The sequence below is a fragment of the Centroberyx gerrardi genome, chromosome 23, assembly GCF_048128805.1.
Source record: "Centroberyx gerrardi isolate f3 chromosome 23, fCenGer3.hap1.cur.20231027, whole genome shotgun sequence".
Taxonomy (NCBI): Eukaryota; Metazoa; Chordata; class Actinopteri; order Beryciformes; family Berycidae; genus Centroberyx; species Centroberyx gerrardi.
In genome coordinates this window covers 17,697,803-17,715,747 of record NC_136019.1, presented here as the reverse complement: position 1 = coordinate 17,715,747, position 17,945 = coordinate 17,697,803, and the positions used below count along the sequence as shown (strand labels likewise).

The 17,945-nt window shown below is 39.4% G+C and overlaps 3 protein-coding genes across 3 annotated transcripts; all 3 read right to left on the bottom strand.

Annotated features, from left to right (window-relative positions):
• Positions 1 to 1,018: 1,018 nt before the first annotated feature.
• Positions 1,019 to 3,073, bottom strand: LOC139914318 (uncharacterized). The gene is made up of 5 exons (XM_078291738.1): positions 3,028 to 3,073; positions 2,540 to 2,884; positions 2,033 to 2,143; positions 1,827 to 1,861; positions 1,019 to 1,695 (listed from the first exon to the last, which is right to left on the bottom strand). The coding sequence occupies exons 1-5, from the start codon at positions 3,071 to 3,073 to the stop codon at positions 1,573 to 1,575; spliced, it is 660 nt and encodes a 219-aa protein (XP_078147864.1). The 3' UTR covers positions 1,019 to 1,572.
• A 4,192-nt stretch (positions 3,074 to 7,265) lies between these two features.
• Positions 7,266 to 9,081, bottom strand: LOC139914319 (uncharacterized). Its single transcript, XM_071902604.2, has 5 exons — positions 9,036 to 9,081; positions 8,548 to 8,892; positions 8,031 to 8,141; positions 7,829 to 7,863; positions 7,266 to 7,481 (listed from the first exon to the last, which is right to left on the bottom strand). The coding sequence occupies exons 1-5, from the start codon at positions 9,079 to 9,081 to the stop codon at positions 7,359 to 7,361; spliced, it is 660 nt and encodes a 219-aa protein (XP_071758705.2). The 3' UTR covers positions 7,266 to 7,358.
• Positions 9,082 to 15,694: 6,613 nt separating this feature from the next.
• LOC139914322 (uncharacterized) lies at positions 15,695 to 17,249 on the bottom strand. Its single transcript, XM_071902606.2, has 5 exons — positions 17,204 to 17,249; positions 16,720 to 17,055; positions 16,185 to 16,295; positions 15,973 to 16,007; positions 15,695 to 15,841 (listed from the first exon to the last, which is right to left on the bottom strand). Exons 1-5 carry the CDS (start codon positions 17,247 to 17,249, stop codon positions 15,719 to 15,721), a joined length of 651 nt encoding a protein of 216 aa, XP_071758707.2. The 3' UTR covers positions 15,695 to 15,718.
• Positions 17,250 to 17,945: the final 696 nt, after the last annotated feature.

Genomic DNA, 17,945 nt, shown 5'->3' with positions numbered 1-17,945 from the left:
ATGTTATGGCATTGTTCACACATGCGGTCAATATGGAACTTTACCAGAAATGTTACGTCTTAAGTAGTGAAATTGGCGGAACTGATAATCTGGCATTTGGACATCGGCTCCTATTCACACATGACCCCAGCGCCATTAAATTTACGGAACAGGCTGCATGTGTGAAAGGAGCTATTGAATAACAATAGTCCAAGAACTGACCCTTGTGGGACGCCACACACTATGTCTACACACTGTTTTCAGACTTAAAGTTTCAGAAGGAGACAGAGAAATTATGACCGCTCAGATAAGAGGCAAACCAATTTAGAACTGGGCCAGATAGGCCGACCCAGCTTTCCAGTCTTTGGATTAATATGTTGTGATCCACTGTATCAAAAGCTGCACTCAGGTCCAACAGTGTATGACATCTCTTTTTCACAAGGTAAGCCTTTCGTATCTGGTTGTAGAAGTGTTGGGGTGCGTCAGGGATGTTTGCTGCAAATCTGAAAGCAGAAGCTGATGCATAATGTTTAGACAAGAGAGTGAAGTGAGCCTGTGTGAAGTGTTTGGTTTGGTCTGAGATGAGATGAATGGAACAACGTTGTTTGAAAAGAGATGGATACATAGTTGACATGATGCTAACTGATTGCATCTCGACAAATACAACTAAAACATGATATGCACATTTTAAAAGCAAAGAAATTGTCTTTGATCAAGTAGTATCATTGTTGTTCTGTGGAAACAGAGAGGCCAATTGTGTGTGTTGACCAGTCTTCCTGTGGTTGAGACCTTGCTGGCTCAGATAGTCAGTGCTGTTTGTCACTGCAGTGGAAATGAGAGAGGGACATAAAGACTTGTTGCATGTCCACATGTGCATCCAAACACACTCAGATTACAAAACTGAAATGCTGCTGTATCTTTGTATTTTTTATTCACACATTTGACTTACCAATATAGACCAAAGACACATAAGGATATATCAGAAGTTAAAATATTCAGTAACATATTCAAATGCTATAGAATACCTTTCACACACTGATGTCAGAACTTCAACACAAATGTAGAGGCTGACCATATTTTGTTTACATTACAGAAGCAAGTACGTCAGTTTTCACTGCTTCCTTTGACCTGTTACAAAGCTTTGACATGACAGGCCTCATGGTTTTCACCTCAGTTGTTCTCTTGCCACACTGTGCTGTCTCTTCCTGTCAAAGAAGTGATGTCTACCTAACTTGCTCCTCCCCTGCTGCAGACGCCCATCTAACTCTCTCTATAAGGGAATTTGGACAGAGATACTGGCCCCTCCTCTGTCACACATCAATCATATTATTTTTCTGTCAGATTGAGATCTAAGGTAGGCAAAATAAGAGGAAGATTTGGTTTCGGCAGTGAGAGAGAGAAAAATGAAGAAACAGGTGAGGATCAAACCTCATCACTAACAAGAGGATGTAAATCTTGCATGAACATTGGATCTTTATAACAAAATTTGACTGTTTATTCCAATGATGAAGAGAACACACACAAGCAAAAATATGAGAACGATACAATAACATCAGTTCCACCCTGAGTTGCATTTCCAGTGTCTTCATGGTCCTATCTGGTGGCAGCATACACAACATTAGGTTCCACCTCTTTCTCTGATGCGGGCCTCCTGCTTCTCTTTGGTTTTGGATGGAAACTCAGCGCTGTGTACTTCAGCTCATCTGAGTCCAGATTCTGTAAATAAGAGTACACACAATCACACACATCTCACATAGCTGAGTTTGTCAGAGACAAATGACTTGAAGTAATTCCAGCACCTTTTAAAGCATAGAACATTTAAAAGTCAATCTTAAAATTGGATTCACCTCGCTTCTTTGCGGCTGCAGTTCTTCTTTAGCAGCTAAATAACAGACAGAATCAATATAGTCAGTTAATTGATTGTTATTGTCCAAAAACATCACTTTTGTCAATGCATTTTGGTGCAGCAGGAAGTTTTGGATTTGTCCATCACATTGACACAACTTATAAGAGAATGTGCAATAAAATATAACAGATAGCTCTCAGAAAGTACCTGTCTGAAGTTGGCTGATTTTGAGAACCAGACCGACGATGACCATAACGAGGAAAACAGTCACACCACCCAGGATCACAGAAGCCAGGCTTGTTATTCCATCGGGCTTTTCTACAAGAACTAAGGATGATTATATTAGACTCTCTGAACTCTCCTTTAGTGGTTTTAGACCTGGTTAATGCTAAAATGGACAAAACTGAGTACAGAGGAGCTGTTTTACATTCAAACAATTGACAAAGGGAGGAGAATCTTACTTTTACACAAGGTATCCACTTCGTCATCAAATTCACCACTGCCTTTAAAAAAGATGATGAAAAAAACTTCATCTTTATTTTATTTTGACTGTATAACACATAATCCTATTTTGACAATGATTAAATAGGCCACATATGAGTTACTTTACTAATCCTTACTTACTGTGAGGATTTGAGATATAAGTATCATGAGAAAGACATAATAGTCATGAATGGGAACCAAAACACAGACAAGACTTAATGATGATCTTACCTTGAACCTTTAAATAAGTTGCATTGACAATGACTGTGTCTCCGTCTCGGTAAAACCCACAGAAATAAAGTCCAGAGTCAGATAAATCCACTTGCTTGATTTTGAGAAAGAGAGTGGAGATGTTGGATCTCATTTCAAATTTGCCATTTTGAAAACCATCACAGAACCAAGGGTTGTCATCTGACTTGTACATAGAGGAGATACAGCAGGGCTCAGATCTGTTGACCACTCTGAACCACTCTGAGTAAATGGGAGAACTGGAAATGTTGGTGCACGTCAACGTGACTTCTTCACCAGGCTGGACCTCCACAGTCTGAGACTCAGAAACCGAGACAGGGATCCAGCCTGAAACAAACACCAAAAAGAAAAAGTGATTTAATCCTAGGTTGATAAGTTATTAATTAGTTATAAGTTTCAATTCTGGTGAGTTACTATATTGATGAGAAGTTAGCGGTGCAGTTAGTGAATAATTTAATATTAGTACTTACTCAGGTTGCAGAGAAGTAAAGCTGTTACCAAGGTATAGCTCATCATTGTGCATATGACCGTATCACTGCAATGGCACTTAATATAACTGAACTCCAGTGAGGGGGTTTCAATGGAAAGAGGCGGGGCGTTTTATGCTGTTTATTTGTTCGCTCACACTGGCCTCACACATTTATTATTCTTCAGCCCATGTTATTTGATCCTTCTTGCTCATCTTCCAACATATGCCCAAAAATATACACAAAATATATCAAAGCTTGTTTAAAAAACTTAAATCGATTGTCAACACAACAGGGAAGTTTTGGTAACCTCAGTTTTGAAAATGATGTCACTGAGCAGGTCAGAGCTGTTGTAGGAAATTCAACATTTAAATCTGAGTCTGGTCTCTCTATGACTGAAGAACTAAACACAAGCTGCAGAACTCGAGATAATAGTAAAGATGTAGACTGTTAAGATGGAACAACGTGCCTTGTATCTACAGTTGCAGACAGTTGACTTGTGTGATTTGCTCTTTTTTCAGGTTTTAACTATCCGACAGGATCGTCGTCCGACTGCGTCGCCGCACACTGTCTCCTGATGTACGTGACACTATCCCCTCCCTGTCTGGCGGAGCACGTTACGTTCCCCAGCAACGCTCACAGGAGGAACTGTATTGCCTCATTTTTTTTATTATTTTGGGACAGTTTTTACACTTGTATTGATTTTCCCCCGAATTGTTTTACTTGTCATTATTGTTGTCACTATTATTATTATTACCTGTAGTTATTTTAACACAACTTTTTTTCAACTAATCATAATTAACTAATAATTAGAGTTCTGATATTGTGTGTGACACAGGAAGCTGAATCCTATTGTAACCCACTCCTGGGTAAGTACACCTCGCTCTAGGTTTGGAACGAGCTAAGTTTGGAGTGCAATAACCATAGACACAACACAAGTAATTCAGTTAACTGCAACTTTAGTTTGCCTATGAACAGCAAAACAATGCAACTTGCATCACATTTACATGAATATGAAAAATAAAAAACTGGACCCTTTAAACCAAAGAAAATTGACCTTAGTTGTATCAATTGTCCTTATGTGGGATTTCTCCACAGTTTCAAGTAACTTCCAAGTCAGTGTCTGATGACCATAGAGGAAAATTGGTCAAAGTCAACTTTGTTTGAGTTCAGATCAGATGGAGGTCTGATCTGTCAGAGTCTGATGAGTCAGAGTGCACTCTTTAAGTATAACGTGCGTTCGAGTTGGTACCAATCCAGGTGACTGGCACGATCCTACCACAAGGCAGATACAGTGGCAATGTAAATCCGGGTTCCTGGAAATCAAGCTGGGAGGCTCGCCATCTACTGGAATTGTTGGATCTTCTTCACTGGATCTTCTCACTCAATAAAAGACCTGACCTGCATTTACAAACAGGCTTATAGTCTCTGTTCTGCTTTCCTTTATATCTCATCTTATGTTTCTCTTATGATGTGCAACATCATACCAGATCATAACAACATCAAAGTAAGCGCTGACTGAATGCAAATACTTTACATATTGAAAATTATTTGTTACTCTCTAGTTCAACTTTCAAATTCTCAAATGATATTAGAATTATTTTGTTCTAACAAAATGCTTAGCATATATTAACACAATACAAATATCAGACATGAAATTAGAATTAAACTGTTTCAACTTAGCCAATATTTGAGTAAGCAATAAACGCATATATCTTACACATTAAACATTGAACCTACAAACCTTACCCTTTCAGTGAAAGCAAAATTGTATTTTTCTGTAGAAACACAGTACCTATTTCACCAATTGAGTAAGCACAATCATTTTGACAAATTTTACTGTTATTTTACTGTTACTTAGCAGTAACAGTAAAACTAAATTTCGTAGTTCACTATTTCTTATCAAAAATACTGCTTGACAAATCACTTAATCATCTCTAGCAACATGAGGAGTAAATGATTAAGAACGCCACATTAGAAGAAATTCCCGTTTTTTCTCTTTTAGTAACATGGCGAATATTACTATGAAACTTACACTTTAAGCATCAAATACGTTTCCCTTTAGACACTTGATATTCACAAACCACAGTAAAATGCTAGAATGGGCTTTACATGGAAATAACTTCCTTGCTAACACACAACAAAACTAGCACAATGGAACTGAGAAGCTAGCTTACTGAGGCATGTGAAATGCAACTAATTAAGATGAAACTGGCACTTCTGGCGGTCTCGTGGCTTCTGCAGGGAAACCGTTTCACTATCATCTGATAACTGCTCTTCAATAACCGTTTTGCCTTAGTTCTTACTGTTTCTCAAGTTTTGTGAAGCTCAACATTGTTACACGGAGCAACTACTTTTAGCTCAACATGGCGACTTGAAGGAACTGTATCACGCGCTTTTTTCTGCTCGTAAAACTGCACTGCGCAACTTCCGGTTGATTTTAGTAAGGATTGGGAATGGGTGAAACAAAAGATTTGACTAAGTTATCACAACTGTAGTATCCAATAATGGAAATAAAAGCATTAACTTAAAACTTAAGTCAATAGTTCAATTGTTTATAACTTAATTCATTTCTATTTTAACCCGTTTGTTCAGCTGGGTTACACTATCAGCAACAGTTTTAGGCAATATTTTTCTTTCTTTTTTTCAAGGCAAAACAAAGAAACTCTTTGTAGTGAGGTGCAATAGGAACATGAAAATAGGCCTCCTTCAAGTCGATAGATGTGACCCAATCTTCTCGGGCAACTTCCTGAAAAATGTCTGCTGTGCTTAACATATAGAACGACATAGTTTTTAAGAACACACTGAGCCCCTTTAATTTCAGGACTGGGTGAAAACCACCATCTTTCTTTTTGACGAGAAAATAAGTGGAATAGATCACCCCAGGCTGTATCAGGGGGTCCACAGGTTCAATAGCTACTTTTACCAAGAGGATGGATAACTCCCGGTTTAGGGCCCGAGCTTTTTCCAGGTCGTTCACCATGGTCATTTTGATTCATGTGAAGGCTTGAGGCTGGCATCAGAATGGCATCACAGCCTTTATAGTCTTTAGGGGGCGGCGGTTAGTCTTTGGGACCCTAGGTTGCTTGAAGGACAAGTGAGTCTGAGTGCAATGGCAGTGGTCCTGCCTCTCAGCAGGGTGCTGATACTTGGGGTGGCCGATGGAGTGAGGTGACAGTTGGTGGCAGAAGATGTGGAGTCATGAAGTCATTTTCTGTTGAGTTGAACATGTGTATGACATCTCATTTTCACAATGTAACCCTTTCATATCTGCCTATAGAAGTGTTGGGTTGCATCAGGCATCTTTTTATTCAAATTTGAAAGCGACAGCTGATGCACCATGTTTAGACAAGAGAGTCAAGTGATAAAAGGAATAACATTTCCCCCGTTTGAATCTCTACAAATACAACACAAAAATAATCTGCACATCTTATAAGCAAAGAAATTGTCTTTGATCAAGTATCATTGTTGTTGTGTGGAAACAGTGAGGCCTTTGTTGTTGCGTGTGGTTACAATTCATAGAGCTGAAGGCCAGTCTTCCTGTGGTTGAGACCTTGCTGGCTCAGATAGACAGTGCTGTTCGTCTCTGTTGTGGAAAATGACAGAGGGCCATAAAGACTTGTTGCATGAACAAGTTCAACAATCAATCGTAGAACAGAATGATAAAAGACAAACATCAGGAAAAGCACAAGACACACAGAAGCAGGACCAAGGATAGAAAACTGAAATGCTGCTGTATCTTTGTATTTTTCATTCACACATTTGACTTACCAGTATAGACCAAAGACATATAAGGCTATATCAGAAGTTAAAATAACCAATAAAATATAGAAATGCTAAAGAATACCATTTCTACATTGATGTGAGAACTTCTATACAAGCTTAGAGGCAGGTATTTGTTTACATGACAGACAGCAAGTATGTCAGTATTTGCTGCTTTCCTCTCAGGCCACACTGTGCTGTCTCTTCCTGTCAAAGAAGTGATGTCTACCTAACTTGCTCCTCCCCTGCTGCAGACGCCCATCTAACTCTCTCTATAAGGGAATTTGGACAGTGATACTGGCCCCTCCTCTGTCACACATCAATCATATTCTACTGCTTTCAGATTGAGATCTAAGGTAGGCAAAATTAGAGGAAGATTTAGTTTTGACAAAGTGAGAGAGAGAAAGATGACAAAACAGGTGAAAATCAAACCTCAGCACTAGCAAGAGGATGTACATTTTGCATTAACATTGGATCTTTATTAAAAAAAATTCCCCAGTGACAATAAAACAAGAATAGTACAACAAAGCATCAGTTCCACCCTGAGTTGCATTTCCAGTGTCTTCATGGTCCTATCTGGTGGCAGCATACACAACATTAGTTTCCACCTCTTTCTCTGATGCGGGCCTCCTGCTTTTCTTTGGTTTTGGATGGAAACTCAGCGCTGCGTACTTCAGCTCATCTGAGTCCAGATTCTGTAAATAAGAGTACACACAATCACACACATCTCACATAGCTGAGTTTGTCAGAGAAACAAACATCTTTAGTAGCATAATCATGACTTATAATGATTCCAGCACCTTTTAAACCATAGAACATTTAATACAGAATTAAACCGCACACCCAAAAATGAAGGTGCTGGAAGATAAGGCATAACACTAGAAAGAGGAAAATGCTTCATCAAAGTAAGGCCCATTGACCGAAAATATACCTGAATAAATAGTACTTTTGCATCTGACAGAAGTGTGCGGATAGCATTTTTTTTCTTTTTCTAGTGTTAAACCATAGAACATATAAAAGTAAATCTTAAAATTGGATTCACCTCGCTTCTTTGTGGCTGCAGTTCTTCTTTAGCAGCTAAATAACAGGGAAAATCAGTCTAGTCAGTTAATTATCATCGTCCACAAACATTGCTGTTTTCAATGCATTTTGATGCAGCAGGAAGTTTTGGATTTGTCCATCATATTGACACAAATTAAAAGAGAATGTGCAATAAAATATGACACATATCTCTCAGAAAGTACCTGTCTGAAGTTGCCTGATTTTGAGAACCAGACCGACGATGACCATAACGAGGAAAACAGTCACACCACCCAGGATCACAGAAGCCAGACTTGTTATTCCATCAGACTCTTCTACAGGAACTAAGGATTATTATATTAGACTCTCTGAATTCTCCTTTAGTGGTTTTAGACCTGACTAATGCTAAAATGGACAAAACTGACCACAGAGGAGCTGTTTTACATTCAAACAATTGACAAAGGGAGGAGAATCTTACTTTTACACAAGGTATCCACTTTGTCATCAAATTCACCACTGCCTTTAAAAAAGATGATGAAGGAAACTTCATCTTTATTTTATTTTGACTGTATAACACATAATCCTATTTTGACAATGATTAAATAGGCCACATATCAGTTACTTTTTGTCTATATGTTGTTTTGCGGCTACTGTGAGGATTTGAGATATAAGTCTCCTGAGAAAGACATAATAGTCATGAATGGGAACCAAAAGACAGACAAGACTTAATGATGATCTTACCTTGAACCTTTAAATAAGTTGCATTGACAATGACTGTGTCTCCGTCTCGGTAAAACCCACAGAAATAAAGTCCAGAGTCAGATAAATCCACTTGCTTGATTTTGAGAAAGAGAGTGGAGATGTTGGATCTCATTTCAAATTTGCCATTTTGAAAACCATCACAGAACCAAGCGTTGACATCTGACTTGTACATAGAGGAGATACAGCAGGGCTCGGATCTGTTGCCCAGTCTGAACCACTCTGAGTAAATGGGAGAACTGGAAATGTTGGTGCACATCAACGTGACTTCTTCACCAGGCTGGACCTCCACAGTCTGAGACTCAGAAACCGAGACAGGGATCCAGCCTGAAACAAACACCAAAAAGAAAAAGTGATTTAATCCTAGGTTGATAAGTTATTAATTACTTATAAGTTTCAATTCTGGTGAATTACTATATTGATGAGAAGTTAGCGATGCAGTTAGTGAATAATTTAATATCAGTACTTACTCAGGTTGCAGAGAAGTAAAGCTGTTACCAAGGTATAGCTCATCATTGTGCGTATGACCGTATCACTGCAATGGCTCTTAATATAACTGAGCTCCAGTGAGGCGGTTTCAATGGAAAGAGGCGGGGCGTTTTATGCTGTTTATTTGTTCATCTCACACTGATCACATGAATGCGTTTGGATAATTGGGTTACAACAGAGGGCATTACAATAATCTAGCCTCCTTGTTATAAAGGCATGTACGTTTTTCAGAGTCTGTGATGAAAAGCATCTTACTTTGGAAATGTTCTGTAAGTGGTAAAAAGTGGTTCTAGTGATGTTGTTTATGACACTGGAGGTTCAGATCTGCATCCATAATGACACCAAGATTTCTGACATGGTCACTGCACTTTAATAAGACAGAATCTAGATAAACAGATATGTCATGTCTCTGTGCTTTTGCACCAAACACAAGTATCTCTGTCTTGTCTTTGTTTAATTGAAGAACATCTTGGGACATCCAGTGTTTGATGTCCTCTATGCATTTGGTTAGTGAGGTGACAGGATCCAGATTACCGAGGCCAAAGAGATGTAATGTTGTGTATCATCTGTGTAATTGTGATAACATACAGTATATTATGATGTCGAATGACAGATTTGTTATGACCCCTGGTCATATGTGTGGTTTCCCTGTACTATTGTGTTGTGTTCCTCTGCTCTGTGTTGTGTTTCTCTCTCTCCCTCATCTGTGGGTGTGTCTGATGAGCAACAGGTGGTGTGCTGTGATTGGTTGCTGTGTGTGATTGTGTAGGTGTGTCCTGACTGGTGATTGGTTCCTGCTGAGTACTCCGGAGTATAAAACTGCTCCCACCTGTCCAGAGATGTCTCCCCATTCTTTGCCAGCTTCCAACCTGCCAGCACATTAGTTCTGTACCTTTGTTGTGTTTTCTTCTGTTTTTTCCTTGGCTAGGAGTTTTGGTAAGTCTCCTGTAATTTTGGTTGTAATTTTCAAACGGTAATAATAGGATACTTGTGTTAACTTTCTTTTTTTTATTACTTTGGCCATGTACCCACCCCGAAGTCTTCCCCCATGAAAACTATGAACTGTTTGTGGCTGAAACCTTTTGTTTGCTGGTTGTGCTTGGGAGCAGGGAAGGAGGGAATCACTCTTTCGTGTTGCGCCAGGGTTTCCTCTAGGCCGGGGCGTAACAAGATTTAAGAGGGAGCATGTCCAGATTAGCCCATTTCACACATGAAACCTGGAAAATTGCCAGATTCTTTTTTCCAGTAAAGGTAGCAGTCTATGTTGTTCACACAAGACATGCTTTTCCGCATTTTTTACGTAGTGCTACCATTCACACAACACTGGCAATACCATTAAATTCAGGGATTAAAGTTCTCCGTCGCTACGACGGATTTCCGTCAATTGGATTCCAGACAGACCATGTATGAGATCAGTGTAGATCCGAAGGGGGAAAAAAAGCGAGGGGAGGGGGGTGTTACGGGACTTAGGAATCGCGCTACCAAGTGATAGGTAGCTGATTTGTATAGGCATACAATCTACTTGGATGTCGGTAATTATATGTATATAGCCTATAGCCTATATTTCTCGTTAGGCCATAATATTCTCAAATGCCTAATCCGTCTTTTGACTAGAATGCTGATAATGTAGGCTTGGCTCCCCATGTCTTTTTCAGATAGGCTATGGCTGTAGGCTATAATGTTATAATGTTATTTTATTTACATTAGCCTACTTGTGAATTTTGCCATATGATTGTCTACTATCAGTTCCTTATGTTGTAATGGAGACGGATCGGGTAATGGAGCCCTATAGGCTAGCCTACTGATGCTGCTGGAGGGCCTTCTTTTAGGCTACTAATTAAAGCCACAAACTGAAAATCATTCACTTCCTTTCTTGACAATATAACAATAATATGTATAATAACAAAACAATCGGAGACGATAATATAGCCCCACAGTGTATTGAAGTAGGCTAATCAATTAATCACATCTCGGCGGACGCGCGCACATTCAATTTTAGTCTACACACAAGCCGACGTTAGATTAACACCAAAATATACATTTATAAACGTGACAAAATACCCCAAAACCCCCAAATTACGAGAGTCTTAATGTCCAGCAAGCAATAGAAATAGTTCAAATACGAATAAAGTTAATCAAGATTGCAATCAAAGTCAAAGTTTGTGACGAAGAAGGAGCGAGAAGTCGCGGTTCAAAAAGGAGCAACCTGCAATCTCACCACTCCGACGAACGAGAAGAAAGCAATCCTTTTGCAACCACCCACATCTTCCGACCGAGAATAATCCACAAGGAAAGTTTATTCCAGCAGCTAAGAATCGTGACAGTTTGCAATTAGATGAGCCCGAACGCCGTGTTCACCTGCATGCGCGCACTAATTTCCCCTCATCCCTATAGTACTTGGCCTGTGAGGACGTCCTATCCGTCTTCATTATACAATATAATCAACTGATAGCACACACAATGCATAGCATAATTCAAGAGTAATGGAAAGAGAATAACACATTATTATTAAAAGAAAATAACATGCAGATAGACTTTTAATGGGTGGCCATTATAGTGGGACATAGGGGTTTTGAAGGGTTTTGTCACGTTGTTGTATGTAGGCTACATACAAACAATGGAGCCAGAGCCACTGCACCTGTACCTAGTCCCACAGAAATAACCCTGAAACGGGTATCAGGTGTAGCCAAGCTTCAGGCACATGGTTTCACTGCCAAAAAGCAGAAAAAGTGAAAAGCACTCTAGAGACTTTTGCACAAGAATTGCACTTATTGTTCTTTAATGCTGGTGCTGTTAGTTTTGTTTTTTTGTCTTTTTCTGTTAAGTGATAAGAGACTCACTTAACAGAAAACATTGTTTTGTTTGGTGTTATAATAAGATAAATAAAAACATATGCACTGAAAAGTTATGTAGATGGTTGATTATTTGTATGACTAAAAACTGAGTCAAGCCTTGCAAAAAGTATCAGTTTTATTTCATAGATTGAAAACAGCATTGAAATTACGTAAAAGCAAACTGGCAATAGAAAAGCTGTTCAAAAGCATCTTCTTCCCTTAAAACACTATTGGTCTCAAGTATTTAAATAAAGTGTAGGTTAAGGCCTTTTTACAACTTGATGGCTGCATTAGAGAACAGCAGCAATGGTTATGCGTGGGGTGGTGCTGAAATCTCATAATTTTACTTGTTTAGCAGGCGTCGAGGGCTAAGGGCGTGTACACACTATCTGCCTTTTTCTCAGCTGCCTCCGCCTTTTTTACATGAAAACCTATGGGAAGCGACCGCACGGTGGAAAAAAAGCGGCCACTCTAAAAAGGCGGTGCGGCACCCGCCTTTTCTAAAAAAAAAAAAAGCCGGACAGTGTGTACACGCCCTAATGTGGGGGCCTCCTCTGTAACTTGTTTTACAAATTGTAGATGGGGAATATGAAAAAAAAAAAAATTTCAGTCAGAAGATTTTTTTTTGCTTTAATCCCTGTAAATTCCTCTGTTGTCATTTCCCAGAAACTATGTTTAACCTTTGTGCTGGAGTCACTGCAGTTTGAAAACATGGCAGGTGAAGCTGCAGGCTAATCTCTTCGTCCACCCGGACGCTGAAGAGCTTTCTTATTTGCATATCTGTCCAAGTCGACATTTTTGCCAATACCATGTCAAAAAGCTACAGCTCATTGTATGGTGGTTTGTATTTCCCTCCTACACGTCTTAGCCAGCGCGGAATAAACTCTTCACCTCCTTGAGAACTTTGTGATCGGCTCACACAGTTCAACAACAGAGCGTCCTACATCAGAGCGTCCTAACGTTGTGTGTGCTTGAGCCAGTAATGTTATGGCATTGTTCACACATGCGGTCAATACGGAACTTTACCAGAAATGTTACAACGTCTTTAACAGTGAAATTGGTGGAACTGATTTGCTGGCATTTGGACATCGGCTCCTATTCACACATGGCCCCAGTGCCGTTAAATTTAACAGGCTGCATGTGTGAAAGGAGCTATTGAATAACAATGGTCCAAGAACTGACCCTTGTGGGACTCCACACACTATGTCTACACACTGTTTTCAGACTTAAAGTTTCAGAAGGAGACAGAGAAATTATTAGAACTGGGCCAGATAGGCCGACCCAGCTTTCCAGTCTTTGGATTAATATGTTGTGATCCACTGTATCAAAGGCTGCACTCAGGTCAAGGGCGTAGGTTTGATTTTGACATTGGTAGGGACACAAATGGGGGAGGTCCGGAGGGGATGTAACCCCCACTGGAAGCTGAGGCGTTTTGCATTTATGATAGACTTCTGACCGCCATTTCATGTCATCTAGATCAGTGATTCTCAACCTTTTTCATATCGAGGACCCCTAGTTTAGTCCACATTAGAGCCATGGACCCCCATTTGATGAGATTTTGTCTCTCAGCCCCAAATCTGAGAATACTTTTATTGTTAGATATGATTTTGATCCAGAATCCCATGACTGTCTGTATTGTAGGTAGAGAGATAACAGTGAAACTAAGATCAAAACAGTCATTCTTCTACATTCTGTAATTGTGTTAACTATTTGTAAATTAAATAATGCTGAAGTTTAACAATTCATCAATTTGCTGGGGACCCCCTGGAACCCCCTCAAGGACCGCTGGTGGTCCCCGGACCCCACGTTGAGAACCACTGATCTAGATAGTTATGGTAGCCAATACACTCATTAACAGACACACAGACACAGGGGTGTAGCACATTAATGAATCCTTTACTCAAATTTGCCAGCTGAATGGGACTTTGAAGAGCACATTTTGTTTTAAGGCAGGTACTGTAGTACTGTTGCCTATTCAAACCAACAATCTGTATTTACATTTAAAATAATAATAATAATAATAATAATAAGATATTGTAAACTATATCCAAACCTTACATACAAACAGCTGAGTGTCCACTGCCTTGCTCTTATTTGAAGGAGCCAAACACATGCCTACGCCTGTCATTAACAGAAATGAACTGTTGGCATATTTGTTTTACATCAGTGTTGTCCAGTGTGGCACACAGCAGCATTGTTCAATCTCACTTGTGACATGTAGGCTACTTACGGTCGTCACTCGACACAGACGCACGCGACACGGTACTTAAATAAACTAACTTTAATGGCTAAACACAACTGTTACTAATATAAAATAGGATGGAGTCTTCACTCGCATGCTCGCCGGTAGGCGGAGCTTTGGCTCTTCTTGCCCACAACATTTCATACGTTAGCAAGAAATGGCAAAGCCAATCAGCGATTTTTTTGGGGGGTTAGGGAGGCGGTGTCACGCCAATTTTTATCCGGGTGACGCAATAACATTCTAAAACAGCTGTTATACTAAAGTTCCGTTACAGCGTCCGTTGCTATGCCGACACGGGACACCAATGCACTACACCAATGCAGCGGGACTCGTAGTAGAGAACGCGATCTGTTAACATTGACTAGACACTGACGGACAAAACAACGTTTATTGTCAATCAAAATAATTGCTAGGGACATTTCAGAGTCGCTTGATATTGGTAGGGACACGTCCCTAACGTCCCTACCCAATTCTACGCCCTTGACTCAGGTCCAACAGTGTATGACATCTCTTTTTCACAAGGTAAGCCTTTCGTATCTGGTTGTAGAAGTGTTGGGGTGCGTCAGGGATGTTTGCTGCAAATCTGAAAGCAGAAGCTGATGCATAATGTTTAGACAAGAGAGTGAAGTGAGCCTGTGTGAAGTGTTTGGTTTGGTCTGAGATGAGATGAATGGAACAACGTTGTTTGAAAAGAGATGGATACATAGTTGACATGATGCTAACTGATTGCATCTCGACAAATACAACTAAAACATGATATGCACATTTTAAAGGCAAAGAAAATGTCTTTGATCAAGTAGTATCATTGTTGTTCTGTGGAAACAGAGAGGCCAATTGTGTGTGTTGACCAGTCTTCCTGTGGTTGAGACCTTGCTGGCTCAGATAGTCAGTGCTGTTTGTCACTGCAGTGGAAATGACAGAGGGCGTAAAGACTAGTTGCATGTCCACATGTGCATCCAAACACACCCAGGATAGAAAACTGAAATGCTGCTGTATCTTTGTATTTTTTATTCACACATTTGACTTACCAGTATAGACCAAGGACACATAAGGCTATATTAGAAGTGAAAATATCCAATAAAATATAGAAATGCCAAAGAATACCATTTCTACATTGATGTGAGAACTTCTATACAAGCTTAGAGGCAGATGATATTTTGTTTACATGACAGAAACAAGTATATCAGCATTTGCTGCTTTCCTCTCAGGCCACACTGTGCTGTCTCTTCCTGTCAAAGAAGTGATGTCTACCTAACTTGCTCCTCCCCTGCTGCAGACGCCCATCTAACTCTCTCTATAAGGGAATTTGGACAGAGATACTGGCCCCTCCTCTGTCACACATCAATCATATTCTTTTGCTTTCAGTTTGAGATCGAAGGTAGGCAAAATTAAAGGAAGATTTGCTTTTGACAGAGTGAGAGAAAAAGATAAAGGAACAAGTGAGAATCAAACCTCAACGCTAGCAAGAGGAAGTAGAAACTTGCATAGACATTGGATCTCTATTAAATTTTTTTCCAGTGACAAAACAAGAATAGTACAACAAAGCATCAGTTCCACACTGAGTTGCATTTCCAGTGTCTTCATGGTCCTATCTGGTGGCAGCATACACAACATTAGGTTCCACCTCTTTCTCTGATGCGGGCCTCCTGCTTCTCTTTGGTTTTGGATGGAAACTCAGCGCTGCGTACTTCAGCTCATCTGAATCCAGATTCTGTAAATAAGAGTACACACAATCACACACATCTCACATAGCTGAGTTTGTCAGAGACAAATGACTTGAAGTAATTCCAGCACATTTTAAAGCATAGAACATTTAAAATTCAATCTTAAAATTGGATTCACCTCGCTTCTTTGTGGCTGCAGTTCTTCTTCAGCAGCTAAATAACAGACAGAATCAATATAGTCAGTTAATTGATCAAATCATTGACCAAAAACATCACTGTTGTCATTGCATTTTGATGCAGCAGAAGTTTTGGATCTGTCCATCATATTGACACAAATTAAAAGAGAAATATATGTGTAATAAAATATGACATATAGCTCTCAGAAAGTACCTGTCTGAAGTTGCCTGATTTTGAGAACCAGACCGACGATGACCATAACGAGGAAAACAGTCACACCACCCAGGATCACAGAAGCCAGGCTTGTTATTCCATCAAGCTTTTCTACAAGAATTAAGGATTATTAAAATAGACTCTCTGAACTCTGCTTTAGTGGTTTTAGACCTGGCTAATGCTAAAATGGACAAAACTGACTTGAGATAAGCTGTTTTACATTCAAACAATTGACAAAATATCAACCTGCACAATGAAATAAATCTTTATGAGAGAGAGGGAGAATATTACTTTTAGACTTGTCATCCACTTTGTCCTCAAATTCGCTATTGCCTTTAAAAAACATGACGATAAAACTTCATCTTGATTTTAGTTTGACTGTATAACATATAATCCTATTTTGACAATGATTAAATAATGATGTTGTGGTGTGTTTGAGGTTACTGTGAGGATTTTGAGATAGAAGTATCATGACAAAGACATACCAGTCATGAATGGGAACCAAAGGACAGACAAGACTTTAGGATGATCTTACCTTTAATGTTTAAATAAGTTTCATTGACAATGACTGTGTGTCCGTCTATGTAAAACCCACAGAAATAAAATCCAGAGTCAGATAAATCCACTTGCTTGATTTTGAGAAAGAGAGTGGAGACGTTGGATCTCATTTCAAATTTGCCATTTTGGAAACCATCACAGAACCAAGCAGTTTCATCAGAGTCGTACATAGAGGAGATGCAGCAGGGTTTGGATCTGCTGACCAGTCTGAACCAAACTGAATAACTGGAAATGTTGGTGCACATCAACGTGACTTCTTCACCAGGCTGGACCTCCACAGTCTGAGACTCAGAAACCGAGACAGGGATCCAGCCTGAAACAAACACCAGAGAGAACAAGTGATTTAATCCTAGGTTGATAAGTTATTAATTATTTATAAGTTTCAGTTCCGGTGGTTTACTGTATTGATGAGAAGTTAGTGATGCAGTTAGTGTTGAGAGTAATTTAATATTAGTACTTACTCAGGTTGCAGAGAAGTAAAGCTGTTACCAAGGTATAGCTCATCATTGTGCATATGACCGTATCACTGCAATGGCTCTTAATATAACTGAGCTCCAGTGAGGCGGTTTCAATGGAAAGAGGCGGGGCGTTTTATGCTGTTTATTTGTTCGCTTACACTGGTCACATGAATGTGTTTGTATACTTGTGTTCATCATAGCCTGAAGGACTGAAGTATAAAGTTCATAGTACAAGACAAAGTTATTGTTGAGCCCATGTTATTTGATGTTTTGTTGATCTCTGCTTTAAAAATGAACTCACAGGACAGTTCAGAGCTGCTAGGAAATATAACTTTAAATCTGAGTCTGGTCTTTCTATGACTGAAGAACTAGACAAGCTACAGAACTCAAGATAACCGTCAACATCTGGGTGGTTAAGATGGAACAATGTGACTTGTATCTGCAGTAGCAGACAGCTGACTTGTGTGATTTGCTTTTTTTCCAGGTTTTAACTATCTGACAGGATCATTGTTGCCGCACGCTGTCTGTGGCTGAATGCGTTGAGTTTCCCTCCAATGCTTACAGGAGAAACTGTATTGCCGACGTCCTCATCTGTTTTTTTTTTAAATTTTGTTGCAGTTGTTACACTTGTATTGTTTTGCCCTAATTGTTTTACTTTGTCATTATTATTATTGTTATTACCTGTAGTTATTTTATCAGTCAACTTTTTTTTTTAATCATGTTATGTTGGTATGAAATCAATCAC

What these genes read in the sequence shown, in the direction of transcription:
- LOC139914318 (XM_078291738.1), bottom strand. Translation starts at nt 3,073, where the DNA reads ATGATGAGCTATACCTTGGTAACAGCTTTACTTCTCTGCAACCTGA. An exon ending in AACTTATTTAAAGGTTCAAG is followed by an intron (nt 2,144 to 2,539) that starts GTAAGATCATCA and finishes TAGTTCTTGTAG; the next exon opens with AAAAGCCCGATGGAATAACA. An exon ending in TGCAGCCGCAAAGAAGCGAG is followed by an intron (nt 1,696 to 1,826) that starts GTGAATCCAATT and finishes TCTTATTTACAG; the next exon opens with AATCTGGACTCAGATGAGCT.
- LOC139914319 (XM_071902604.2), bottom strand. Translation starts at nt 9,081, where the DNA reads ATGATGAGCTATACCTTGGTAACAGCTTTACTTCTCTGCAACCTGA. An exon ending in AACTTATTTAAAGGTTCAAG is followed by an intron (nt 8,142 to 8,547) that starts GTAAGATCATCA and finishes TAGTTCCTGTAG; the next exon opens with AAGAGTCTGATGGAATAACA. An exon ending in TGCAGCCACAAAGAAGCGAG is followed by an intron (nt 7,482 to 7,828) that starts GTGAATCCAATT and finishes TCTTATTTACAG; the next exon opens with AATCTGGACTCAGATGAGCT.
- LOC139914322 (XM_071902606.2), bottom strand. Translation starts at nt 17,249, where the DNA reads ATGATGAGCTATACCTTGGTAACAGCTTTACTTCTCTGCAACCTGA. An exon ending in TTTACTTCTCTGCAACCTGA is followed by an intron (nt 17,056 to 17,203) that starts GTAAGTACTAAT and finishes TGTTTGTTTCAG; the next exon opens with GCTGGATCCCTGTCTCGGTT. An exon ending in TGCAGCCACAAAGAAGCGAG is followed by an intron (nt 15,842 to 15,972) that starts GTGAATCCAATT and finishes TCTTATTTACAG; the next exon opens with AATCTGGATTCAGATGAGCT.